General features: G+C 36.8%; 1 protein-coding gene across 1 annotated transcript in view; it reads left to right on the top strand.

Moving 5' to 3' along the window:
- SGCZ (sarcoglycan zeta) overlaps positions 1-13,600 on the top strand; it is a 485,172-nt gene that overhangs the window by 354,010 nt on the left and 117,562 nt on the right. The window contains exon 3 of the mRNA XM_087736759.1: positions 1,011-1,112. Within this exon, the coding sequence (XP_087592885.1) occupies positions 1,011-1,112 (102 nt within the window). The remainder of the gene's footprint in view (positions 1-1,010; positions 1,113-13,600) is intronic.

Here is a 13,600-nt window from a genome sequence, read left to right as displayed (position 1 = left end):
CTCACTGTTTTGCTACAGTAGAGTCAGCAATGGCTTCAAAACATTTAATTAGCAATTAGGTTAAATTTTCTAATTTTGCACTGAAGTGGATAAAGTTGAATTCCACTGGCTGTACAGTGAAGAATTATCTTCTGTCAGGAAAATAGTAACAAGCATCCAGCGATAAAAAGTTTGAATTTCTATCAGTGTGCAAAATGATCCTGTCTCTTAAGTATCAAGCAGATTTAATCGTTTTTCCTGTAAGAGTACAGCTGAAGCCTTATTATGCCACTCTTCTATGCTTATATTTTTTATTGAACATCGAATCATTTGGTTTGCTTGTCTCATCCAGACTTTTACAAAGGCCCTTTTCCTATTTCTATTCAGATAAATTAAAACTAACAAAAATAATCCTCAGCATTTTGAAATTCTTTTCACCAGCAACATGCTCTTAGTAATAAAGAGCAACTACTATTAAAAAAAAAAACAAAAAAACAAAAAAACAAAAAAAAAAACAACAACACAAACTTCTTCACTTCTTTCTTCCTATGGGATATTTCCCTATGTATTTTAATTGCTGGGAAAAGCAAAACCAGTTGATTCAAGACATAACAATGACGTAATATTTTCTAATATTTCTCTACGGAAAAGTAATAGATTACTTTACCAAATGTTATATATATATTTAGAGATAATTACATAATTGTTTTACTTAGCAGTTGCAATTCAAGATCTAGCTTTACCTCTACACTAAAGAAATATTTATGATCTATATTTGTACCCTTGCATTAAGTCCAGGCAAGGAATAATGTATGCAGTTCACCATCAGGCTGCGCAGTTAAATACCTCAATCCTAGGTGAAGCTTTGCCTATAAATCCCCCCATCTAGCTCCTGTCCAAGATCATGAGGAGAGCTGTGGGACAGCAGTCATTATTTTTAGATATTAGGTCAGCTACTGTGTTCTTTTTACCTTGTTCTGGATAAGGTTATTTCCTAAAGTGAATATATATATATATATTATTGATTGTAGGATGGAATGGGAAATTTGAGAGTCACTAAAAAAGGAATACGACTTGAAGGAATATCTGAATTTCTACTTCCACTATACGTGAAAGAAATCCATTCCCGAAAGGTAGGTGTTTTTCATCTTTTTTTTTTCTTAATTTACAGCTAATATAAATTAATCTCTTCAGTCTGAAACTACAAAGGTTAATTCTTACACCTCCTAATTTAGCAATCAGTAGAGGTTTGCTTTGAGAATACCTTAACAGTGAAAGCTTCCTTCATGTCAAATTTTTTTTTTTTTTTCTGGATTCTTGTTTGCCTCTTAAAAGAAATGTCTTATCCTAAAGAGAAGAGATTCAACGTATGTATATTTTATACTTCAGATGGACCTCAGTATTGGGAATGGAACCCTTAATTTAGTGTGAACGCCAGAAGAGCAAGATTGGTGATATGTTCAAAATGCAGTGAAATAAACAATGGTTTTATATATGCTTAAGGGTATTATTAGCTAGTGTGATTTCTTCCTTCCTTTTTTCTTCTTTCTCCCCCCCACCCCCCCACCCCCTTCATCAGGTACAGGCAATCTTGCTAAATGTCATGTCTCAGGGATTTAATTTTTTAAAGCCAACCATTTTCAATGTTGCTTAAATGTAATTGTTTTATCATTTAGCAGCAGGTTGTTACAGAGGAAAAAAGAAAATCAAGATATTAGGCATTCAGAAATTCAGCGTAGCTCATTTTAACACATTTGTTTCTATCCAGTTATGCTGTTATATATTAAAATCATCAATGAATTAAAAAAATAGTTTTGAAATACTGGAAATCTCTTAAGTTCTTTTTACTATGCAAGTGATGACCTATGATCAGAGGGGAATATTACAATGGTTTCCAGTCAATCATCAGCAAAGAATTTTAATATGCATACTGCAAAAGTTGACAGGAATGAAAAGTATGTTTACCCTAAATGCCTTTGTGGAAAATTCTGTCTGTTGAAATCTGTCTTCTATATAGATTAAAAAAAGTCTCAAATACATTCATAAATGAGATCCTGACAGTTTCCCATTTCTCTTAATTAGTTCACTAGTGTTAATAGATGTGCGAGATGAACAGGTAGTCTCTTTGTCCTCTTTTTCTGTAAAGCTAAGATCTTTCAAAGTTTAACAGAGTAACAATACTGTCCTATGTAATGGAAAAGTCTATAATATTTAAGCAACAGTATATTCCCCAACAATGTTGAATTTTGATCGCTTTATTGAACAGATATTCGTTTACTTTTCAACTCACAATACATACAATGTTACAAAATCTTGTTCCTAATGTTTCTTTTATAATAGTAGCTAAAAATATTAATAAGTAGCCAAGATAAATCTATAATCAAGCATTTGGTAATTAATTATTTCTAAATAAATGCAAATATCATAGCTTTGATATTGATCAGAATTTTGAGGGGAGACAAAACAATGGAACAGTCAGCGCTTAAGTACCTAAATGACCATTTAAGTACCAAACACTGCTACCAAGAGTAAATCAATAAGGCCAGATTTTTGCCTTCTAAAATTAGAAAGACATCTACAAAAGGGAACTTTGGCTGTGGGTTTATTTTTTCCTAGATCACCTTGCAATGGAAAGGTTTGAGCACCTCTGAAGTAGTTTCTGTAATCTTCTAATGTTTTCTTTACAATTTTGAAACTATAGAATTAATCAAATAACTATAATACTTTATCTTTTATCTATATCTAAATATAAAAAATATTTTAAGGGTTCTGTTAATATCTAGTACAACAAATCTATTTAAAGTCATGCCTAAAGCATGAAACTCCTTAGTATGAATATTCCAATATGTAGACTTTATGAAATTGGTGTAAAATTTCTAGGCTGTATAACCTTTCAGGGAGCATACTTTTTCTTAGAGGTTGCAGAACATTAGTCATGGTTTGTGCGTTTTTCCCAGTTCCTTTCTGCAGGTGGATGGTATCTATTATTGTTCCATGTCCTGTTACTGTATGTTAGAGTTATGATTTGGGATATTTGCTTCCACAGGGCTTCATATTGCAGAACATTGGTTCTGTTAAAGTAAATACAGAAACTTTTGTTTCAAGTGAGAGTAATGAGAGATTCAAGTAGGGTCCTAATCTCACTCAGAGCTGCTAACCAGTCTCAGGAAAAATGCATACACATGTAGCTCCTGTAAAGGAATAGGATGCAAAGTCCACCAGTAGCCTAACACAAGGCCACACCAGTCCTGTGAGGCTCATGAAAAACAGATAGACCTGTCAGTAAGTGCCCTCAAATCAGCAGAAGAAAAGAGATAATCATTAGCTGGACAAAGTATTTCAACTAAAATATTTTTGGTGTTGCAGGTCTACTTATATCTATTAACATTAAAACACTTGTTACCTAGCCAAAAGAGTGGTATGTACGTAGACTTGGTGCTCATCTTGCAGTGCTTGTGAACTAGATGTACGTTCCAGTGTTTTGCCACCTTGCTCAGTAGTTGTTGTGCTAGTTTCAGTAACTTCTGGTGTATGCAAATGTGAATGTCATGAGGGAATGATGGAAAAAACCCTCTGGAGCTGTATTAAGCTTTAAATAGGGATTTGTGATGTCTCTGCATGGTGTTTCCCCAGGCGTGTGGCATCTGCATCTGACATTAACTGGTTTGTCAGTTACAAAATTGACCTCGGTGCTGTAGAAATCTAAGAGTGAGACAGGTTTTCTGAGCTCTCATTATAGTCATTAGAGACCTAGTCAATACAGACAGTGGATTCTGAAGAGCTAATCTGCCCACCAGCCATTAGTGTTTGCTTTGGGTGATACAGAGGGGAATGCTTTTCCCTGCCTTTTCCATGGAAGCAGTAATGATTTAAGTTTGATGCATATGGGAGTTAAAATGTACCGTGGAATCAAAAACTCATTTGAAGCTGACATCTTTGCAGTCTTTTACTTGCATATGTTGCTTATTTATTTTCTGAGAGTTTGCTCTTTAAGCAAATTTACTCTTTCCCCTCTAAAAGAACACAGACATTAAAGTGACATTATTTGATTAACTCTTGGGATGACTTGTAACATATTCAAAAATAAGTTTGTGAAACAGGTGTATTTCCACTGCACTGGCAACATGGTTTATAGAATGGCCGCTGAGGGACCTCCATGTAGGGCTCTCAGCCCTGCAGGTCAGGGTGTCACTGCTTTCCCATTACTCAGAACAAAGCAGAGTTAGGTGGGAAGACCAATGATATTAGCAGCAGGGTACAGCAGCAGGTGTGCTATATTATGGCTAAGAGGCATGTGCAGAGTTCTAACATATATGCTGGAGCTATCTTTTAGTTAGCTAGATCTGGAGCTGATAAAACATATTCATTCATAGTGCAGGGTTCACCTCTGATTCTGATAGTGAATTACTTCTGGTAAGAGTCCTGGGCAGTCTGTTGAGTAGCTAGGATGAACTGAGCTCTCTGCTGCTGCAGTTTAAATATGAAGGGTGGCTAGGTTTGCTAGTGTAAAGTTCACATATGCTTACAGATGCTGAAATCACCACTTTTGCCTGCAGCATACCTGGATCCCCAAAGAAGATCTCTTATGCAGGGTTAAATGCAAGCCTTAAACTGCCTTTATCAGAAGATACGTATTGAACTTTGTATGTACGTCGAAAATTGGCTTTTATCTTGTGATTGCTTCATTAAAACCCTGAATATTAAAAGTAAATGCTAAAATACTGTGAGTTAAGTCAGTTGCATGAATTCTTAAAAACAAAACGAATAATGATATTTTCTCCTGCCAGTATACAATTTTCTACTGAAGAGTAGTAATGAAAAATCCAAGTCTTGGGTAAACTGAGTATTCATTCATGTTTTGTCTGTAGAAGTTGTGTAAATGAGAAGGCTGCTCAGAGGGTGCCATTTCCCTAATCTTGCTCCTCTTGCTTTGCTCTTTCTACTCTATTCAGTTAGTGGTGTCTGCAGAACCATGGGTTCCTACCCAAAATCTCATCTTTACACAAAAAAAGATACTTCTGTATTTTTACCAAATAACTGCAAGTCAGAACTTGAACTGATACATCAGAACCTAAGCAGATAAGGGTTCATTTGATCCTGAATTGATATCTTTATATCCCTGAAACAAGGGTACACATACTCTATGAACCGAATTTTACTGAGAATTTCATTTTGACTATGGCTGGTCTAGTTGTATACTTTTGATTAAAATACTAGTCTGAAACCAGTAAGTTTAATTTAGACAACATTGTATTTTCCATGTTTATATCATTTGCATTGATATGATGCAAAGAAAGAATGCAAACTGCATTATTTGTAGTGTATCATTGATGAGATGTATGAAATCAAATAACACATAATGCAATAACCTGAATTGTTACAATATTTCAGTTATTCTGAATTTTCTTCATCGTCCTACTACTGTATCCGTACTACTGCATTTGTGAATGGAAACAATCAAGGTACAGTTTTATTAGTTTGTTATATAACAAAAATGTTTCTGCAAATACATTAGCAACAAAAGGAGAGCTAAGGAGAATCTCCATCCTTTTTTGGATGTGGGGGGAAACATAGTGACAAAGGATGAGGAAAAGGCTGAGGTACTTAACACCTTCTTTGCCTCGGTCTTTAATAGTCAGACCACTTGTTCTCAGGGTACCCAGCCCCCTGAGCTGGAAGACAGGGATGGGGAGCAGAATGAAGCCCCCATAGTCCAAGGGGAAATGGTTAGCGACCTGCTACACCACGTAGACACACACAAGTCTATGGGGTCGGATAGGATCCACCCAAGGGTACTAAGGGAGCTGACAGAAGTGCTCACCAAGCCACTTTCCATCATCTATCATCAGTCCTGGCTAACCGGGGAGGACCCGGTCGACTGGAGGTTAGCAAATGTGATGCCCATCTACAACAAGGCCAGAAGGAGGATCCGGGGAACTACAGGCCTGTCAGCCTGACCTCAGTGCCAGGGAAGGTTATGGATTAGATCATCTTGAGTGCCATCAGGCAGCATGTACAGGACAACCAGGGGACTGGGCCCAGTCAGCATGGGTTTATGAAAGGCGGGTCCTGCTTGACTAACCTGATCTCCTTCTAGGACAAGGTGACCCACTTAGTGGATGAGGAAAAGGCTGTGGATGTTGTCTACCTACACTTTAGTGAAGCTTTTGACACCATTTCCTGCAACATTCTCCTGAAGAAACTGGCTGCTCATGGCTTGGACAGGCGTACGCTTTGCTGACTAAAAAAACCTGGCTGGATGGCCAGGCCCAAAGAGTTGTGGTGAATGGAGTTAAATGCAGTTGGTGGCCAGTCACAAGTGGTGTTCCCCAGGACTCGGTGTTGGGGCCAGTCCTGTTCAACATCTTCATTGATGATCTGGATGAGGGGATCGAGTGCACCCTCAGTAAGTTTGCAGATGACACCAAGTTGGGTGGAAGTGTCAATCTGCTGGAGGGTAGGAAGGCCCTACAGAGGGATCTGGACAGGCTGGATGGATGGGCTGAGGCCAATTGTATGAAACTGAACAAGGCTAAGTGCCAGGTCCTGCACTTGGGTCACAGCAACCCCATGCAACGCTACAGGCTGGGGGAGGAGTGGCTGGAGAGCTGCCTGGTAGAAAAGGACCTGGAGGCATTTGTCAACAGCTGGCTGAATATGAGCCAGCAGTGTGCTCAGGTGGCCAAGAAGGCCAATGGCATCCTGGCTTGTATCAAGAATAGTGTGACCAGCAGGACTAGGGAAGTGATTGTCCCCCTGTGTCTGGCACTGGTGAGGCCGCACCTGGAATACTGTGTTCCAGTTTTGGGCCCCTCACTGCAAGTAAGGCATTGAGGCGCTGGAGCGTGTCCAAAGAAGGGCAACGAAGCTGGTGAAGGATCTAGAGCACAAGTCTTATGAGAAGTGGCTGAGGGAACTGGGGTTGTTTAGCCTGGAGAAGAGGAGGCTGAGGGGAGACCTTATTGCTCTCTACAGCTACCTGAAAGGAGGCAGTAGTGAGGTGGGTGTCATTCTCTTCTCCCAAGTAACAAGTGATAGGACAAGAGGAAATGGCCTTAAGTTGTGCCAGGGGAGGTTTAGGTTGGATATTTAGAAATTAGTTCTTCACTGAAAGGGTAGTCAGGCATTGGAAGAGGCTGCCCAGGGAAGCGGTTGAGTCCCCATCCCTGGAGGTATTTAAAAGATGGGTAGATGTGGTGCTTGAGGACATGGTTTAGTGGTGGACTTGGCAGTGATAGGTTAACGGTTGGACTTGATGATCTTAAAGGTCTTTTTCAACCTAAATGATTTTAATAAAAGCATTGTTTTTTTAAGAATGTTTTCTTGGCTTTATTGATCTTTTTCGTTCACACATACAGTACTTAAATGTGGAAGAAAATCAGGTTTTCTCTTTCTTAAATTGTTTCCATTGCAGATAAAATAAGTAACTCATCGTCCCTTAAACTAGGGGGGATTGCTTTGTTTTTTCTGTACAATTAACAAGGTTAAAAGTTTATTCTCTGAACTTAGAGCATGTGTTTTCAAGAGAGATCCTTAGAGAACATAGAATTTAATGATTTAGTTAAGTCATTAGCAAAAGGTCTAGAAAACAAGAAACACTGAATACACAAACTTCTAATTGAACACAAACTCTGAAAGCTTTCTGTATATCTTGTATTTTTAAATATGTGATTGTATGAGAACTAGGAAATTGTAGGTAGGTTTCAAAGCAGAACTTTAAGTATTCATTCTCACCAGATTTTCACTCTGGAGACTGAATATCCTCATAAATATTTGAGAGCATTATTTTATTCTGTTTTATTTCCAAACGTGAATCATTCTTGACAAACGCAATTCTACCCTATAGCTCTTTCTTCACTGTCTCTCTAAGTGTGTATAATCATTAACATAGAGTTAAATTTTGTCAATTCCAGCTGGCACATTGCACATATTTAGGTTTGTGTTTGGGCCTTAGATGCCTTTGTAAGAACCCCAAATGCTTTTTCTGAGAGAATGCCTTGTTGAGCTTCTGTCTCCGGTAGGGTTATAAAGAAGCGCATAGGAGATCACATCAAAAGGCTTTCTGAAGTTGAGGAAGGACATCCACTGCTCTTGTCCATTGAGCCAGTCTTCTCGTTATACAAGACCACCAAATCAGATGCTACTAGCCCTTACTAAACCCATTCTCATTTATTCCCCAATTGCCTTTTCCTTCATCTGCTTTGAAGTGATTTTCAGGGGGATCTCCTCCATAATCTTCCTAGGAACTGAAGTGAGACTGACTGAGCTGTAGTTTCCAAAGTCTTCCCTTCTTGAAAGATGTTCATAGTCTCTTGCAATGTCCTGCAAGTATGTCATATTTGTTGATTTCTGGGGTTGGGGAAGAGGAAAATGTTCCCCCACCCTCCCCTGAAACATATTCTTCTAAAAATTCAAGGCCAAGTTGTTTGCTATATCCACTCTCTTTTCTGCTCCATAAGATACCCCATTTCCATGCAGTAAACTAGTTTGAGTGTCCTGCAGTCCTACCGCTACTGAGGTATATAGGTATCAGAGAAACTCCAATTAGGAGATGTCGTTGCTCCTCTTTTTTGTACTATCAAAAAATCACAAAGGCACCTAAGAATCTGCCACCTTTATTGCTCATTGTGAAGTGCAATGCTTGTTTCTGCAGCTACATGTCACAATCCTCTCAGATAAAATCTGAAATGCTCCCTAGTTCATTTTTCTGATACCTACTCTTCAGCCTTGCCCTTGGGATCACTCGCCTGTCACTAAGAATAAAGTCATCATTATGACATAAAGGACTCCTTAAGTCATTATGGCTCTCAACATGATGTAGTTCTAATGTACTGAAAGCCCAGTGTCAGTTTATTGGCTATGAACACGATATAAGGTTTTCTTAATCACAAGCTTTGCCAAGGGATAAGTCACTCTCATATTTGCTGGTGGTCTCTGTAGGTTCTGCCAGTTTGAAATTGAGTTGGCTGTACTCGCTCTTCACTGACAGCTGATAAGAACTTTCATGATTCATGATTTTGTCCTTGATTTGCTATACTTCACTGAAACCTGTCTGGGAGTCATCCAATTGCACAACTCTATCTTTTGAACACATCATTTTTTCATGTCAACCTGTACTCCGCTTATTATTACTGTGACTTGTTGTTCAGTCAAGGAGAATCTCTGCTTGTTATACTGAAAATTCTGAGTTAATATTACCCAAGATTTTTACTTTGTTTGACTACAGCTCATGAATAAAGTCATGAGTGGCCTATATCCACCCAATTTTATACCAGCCTGAGGAACTGAATTTGATTTGGGAATGGTTCTTCAGAAGGGTGTGGGAAACTTAATGAAGTAACAACTGTTTTTCTGGGTTTTTTTGTTGTTTTCAGTATTAATTGCATTTTCAGGTTTCCAAGTACTTCCTTCGTGTAATACATCTGTGTTCCACTGGGGCAAATTTCAGTGAAGCCGTGTGATATTTTTGTTTGATGTTCATCATGTCTTGTGTCTGATCCCAGTACTCATTCAAAGTGAGGGTTTTTTTAGCTGTTTTAACTGCATGGGCATCTTAAGCTGAGGAATGACATTTTTCTCCCTGAAAAACTTCAAAATAATGTAGTTGCAATTTACAGAGGCTAAGCAATTACTTAAAGAAATGCTGTACATTTAAAATGAAGAAAATAATATTTCCGTAGAAAATCTGATCCAAAGCAGAAATGTAGAAGCAGATGACTTGCAAGAGAGTTTAAAAGGAGAAAAATCTATGTCGTCTTTTATCTCTTCATGCAGGAATTTACTCATGTTTTTTCACGGAGAACATTTATCCTTTTAATCCTATTTATGAACTTAAGATAGACCTTACTTTTTGCTCTTCTGTAAAAACCTTAGAACTACGGATGCACAGATAAAAATGAGGGGGAACAAATGGGAGTTGTTGTGAGGGGAAAATATCCATGTAAGCTATTAAGCACAAAGTACATAACATAATTTTATTTCCCCAAAATATGGCTAGTCTGTTAGCCCTGGCTTGAGGGCTGCTGAGATCCTTTGAAATGTATTTCTTACAAGTTGGGTTGTGCAATGCCTTCACTTGTAGGCCTTTGATAGGCAAAGACAAATTTTGCCAAAAACCATTGTAAACAGTGTGTTTGTTAAGTTAGGAGGAGATCTACTTCATATCCAAAGACTTAGTGTATTAACAACAAAGAATATTCATGTAATAAAATTATACATCTATTGCTGCTGGGAGTTGGCAGCATGGATTCCTGAAGGAGAGATCATGCCTGAACAACCTGCAGTCTTCTACAACAACATGTCTAGCTTGGTGGATGTGGACAGCTAATATTGTTAATCTTGCCTTTAGCAAATCTTTTGACCCCGTCTCCCATCATGTACTCTTAGACAAACTGAATCTGTACATGCTAAAAGGACAGTGAGGTGAGCTGAAAACTAGCCAAACTGCTGGGCTCAAAGGGTTGTGACTAGTGACACAAGGCTTAGCTGGAGGCCAGTCACTAGTGGTGTACTCATGGAGTCAATACTGAAGCCAGCGTTGTTTAATTTCTTCATTAATGACCTGGACCTGCACAGTGCACCCTCAGCAAGTTTGCATATGATACAAAACTAGGAGGAGGAGTGTACAAGCAAATAATTTCTAGAAGCAAAAGAGAACAAGAAAAATAACGAAAGCATTGCTGTTTTAACTGTTCAGAGTTTTAATTATTTCCAACTCATTAATAATAACACTTTTTTTTTTTCTTTTCCTGTTTCATATCAGATGAATCTCAAAAGTATCAGGGATAATAATCAAATCAGAACTTCAAAGGTGACACTTTGAATATAAAAATTCTCAGGGTATTCATTCTGAACCAGAAACTGGTGTCCTAAATTAAATTTCCAGAAGTGCAAGCCAACTTACAGTATTAGTTTTACTCATTAGATATAGAAAAATTTATTTCTTACCTTGAACTGAAACAGAATTATTATGGTCCACTTTTACTTGGTCAGCTTTGCTTTCAGTATACTTTGTGTCTTGTATTATGTTTCTCACTTTAAAAAACATTTGCAATTAAATTATGTAAAGCAGATAAACCATTCATAATCTGCAAAAATAAATACCGATAAAATTCAAACCCCAAATCTGCTTGTTACTCCAAAGGAGATGTGAGTGGTCAAATAGAAGTTCTGAAGCATTTTTTTGTTTTAAGGACATCTGTGATAAAGTTATAGAAGCTTAATTCCAGAGTTTGATGAGACAGTTTAGAAAAAATAATTCTTCTACCTGCTTATGTAATTTATCAGAGCTGTATTGTATTAGACTGAGGGTTGTGTTGTTTTTTTTTCTTTTTCCTACTATCGTTCTGAGCACTTCTGTATTCTATCAGGAAAAAAAAAATCTAAGCAAGGAAAGAAAATTGCATTCTAATAGTTGAGAAATACCATATTTTTGGGGACACTGCACACAATTTGGTGTCTTACATGATAATATAGAAATATTGATGAATATTCCGAAGTTTAAGATGAAAAAAATAAGAATGACTCTTACCTTGACTACCTGGAGTGAAATTCACAGGATAAGATATACTATAATCATCACATCTGTTTTGACAGTCCCTGGTGAGGACACCATTCTTCTCTTTAAGGGATAAATTGCTTGTTCCTTTGCAGATTCTGATATCTGACTACCACAACCAAATATCATAAGGATTGCATTTATAATAATGTCCATCTCCTGTTTGAAATGAGCTTTGTATTTTCTTGCTATTCAGTAAGAACTAAGTTGGATTTTACTGCTTCATCATCATAACATTCTTTTTTTTTTTTTATATGAACACACATATATAACTTGCGTATTTATGCACAACACTTTAAAATCACTGGTCAGTCTTAAGAATTGGAGCCTTTTATTCCAGATAGCAAGCATACTTTTTGAGTTTATACTATACAGCCTTTGTTGTCATAAGAAATATATCATGCTATAAACCTCTAGTTTCAGAAACAACTTGTCACCAGCAATGAAATTTTCTGCTTTGAAAATGCTGTTACAGAGTATTATTTTTTTTTATTTTTACTATTCCCTGACGAAGTTTCCCATCCATCTAGTACTGTGACTTAAACTTCAATCTCCTTTATATAATTCTGAAATCCCTCCCTCAATGACTTTAAAACGTCTTTTTTTTTTTTTTTTTTTTTTTTTTTTGTGCTGCCAGATCAATTTCTCAAAAAACCTGCTAAACTTCCATCAGTTTTAGGAAGCAATGTGGCTGCAACATTATCTCTAATGAGGAAGTATCAAGTTAAATAAGGTAGAGGAGGTAAATAGATACAAGAAGTGCTACAAGCATTTTAATAAAGTAGTATGAATTACTAAAATATTTGTAGGCACAGCAAGTTATGTATTTTAGAATAAAACCTATCTTTTTCCTTTTTTAGGCAGTGCAAAAAACATACCAGTTATTTTTTGCTTGTAGATCTTCAATATGTGGTTAATTCAATCCGTCCTTAAAAAAGGCAGGTGGAGTTATCACCCTCACTTTTAAATGCAAAATAAGTAAGTACCACACTTCAGTTTATGGATTATGCTCTTGAGTCTTTACTAACACTGTTACTCCAAAGCAGTTTCAAATTTATTATTTGAAGAAAGAAAATGGAAGCATTGATTATTCCTTAACAAGGACCATGTTTTGACACTGGCCTGCATCCAAGAGTGATAAGTAACACTAACATTAGTTGAAAGCCTTGCTGACTTGAAGAACATCCCCATGAAATAATTGCACAAAGCAAAACAATTTAAATTCTTTTTCACTACCAAGTGTATGATCAATGATTTCCTTTGAACTCATTTTATTAAAAGAAATTAAAATTTCAAATAGAAAATTACCTGAAAATTGTAACTTCTCGCCTGTAACAAGTAACCTGAAATACCATGCATTCTACAGATAAAATAAAAAATAGATCAGAGTTCCACGAAATTCATGTATTCTATGCTTTTTTTTCCTGTTTCTAACTTTGGATCTAATTATGCTGCCCTTTCTCAAGTGTAATTTCTTGTGGATTTTGTAGAAAAGTATTAAAATTTTCCACATTCCAATTTTTCCATGGAACATTTCTATGCAATGTGAAATGTTATTTTGCCATTAAGAATCTTCTCCCTTTATATGAAGTTAAGGAATTGAGAAACTGATAGAAGACACTAAAAGTTTATTTTTGTCAGACTTCTGGTATTTGACATCAACATACTTCACTGATTTGCAGGTGACCAAAAAGTTCAATAGTACCCATTGGTTACATTGTAAGATATTACCAAAAGCTGTTTCAAAAAGCCTCTATGGTCTGCTTGAAAGTTTCCAGAACTTCTTCTATGTAAGGATCTGTCCAACTAAATTCGAGATATTATCTTTGTAGGTTACCTCCTCTTGCCAAATTAATACATGACATAAATTAGTTCAAGTGAATCAAAGACCCAGTATCTCTTGTCTTCTTGAAAAAATAGTTCCTAACTTTAAGTGGTGACCAAGTTGATTTATCTGGTTTTTTTTGTTGTTGTTTTTGTATCTCTTCTTTGTTATAGTTATTCAACGCTATCTACTTAACATCTTGAATAAGCATCATTCTGTGGGCCTACTTCTGCTCTAGA

This window comes from Nipponia nippon, unplaced genomic scaffold (genome assembly GCF_047370975.1).
Source record: "Nipponia nippon isolate SJK-2023a ecotype South Korea unplaced genomic scaffold, ASM4737097v1 scaffold_6, whole genome shotgun sequence".
NCBI lineage: Eukaryota > Metazoa > Chordata > Aves > Pelecaniformes > Threskiornithidae > Nipponia > Nipponia nippon.
The sequence above is the reverse complement of the archived record's forward strand: the minus strand, read 5'-3'. Positions and strand labels throughout refer to the sequence as shown.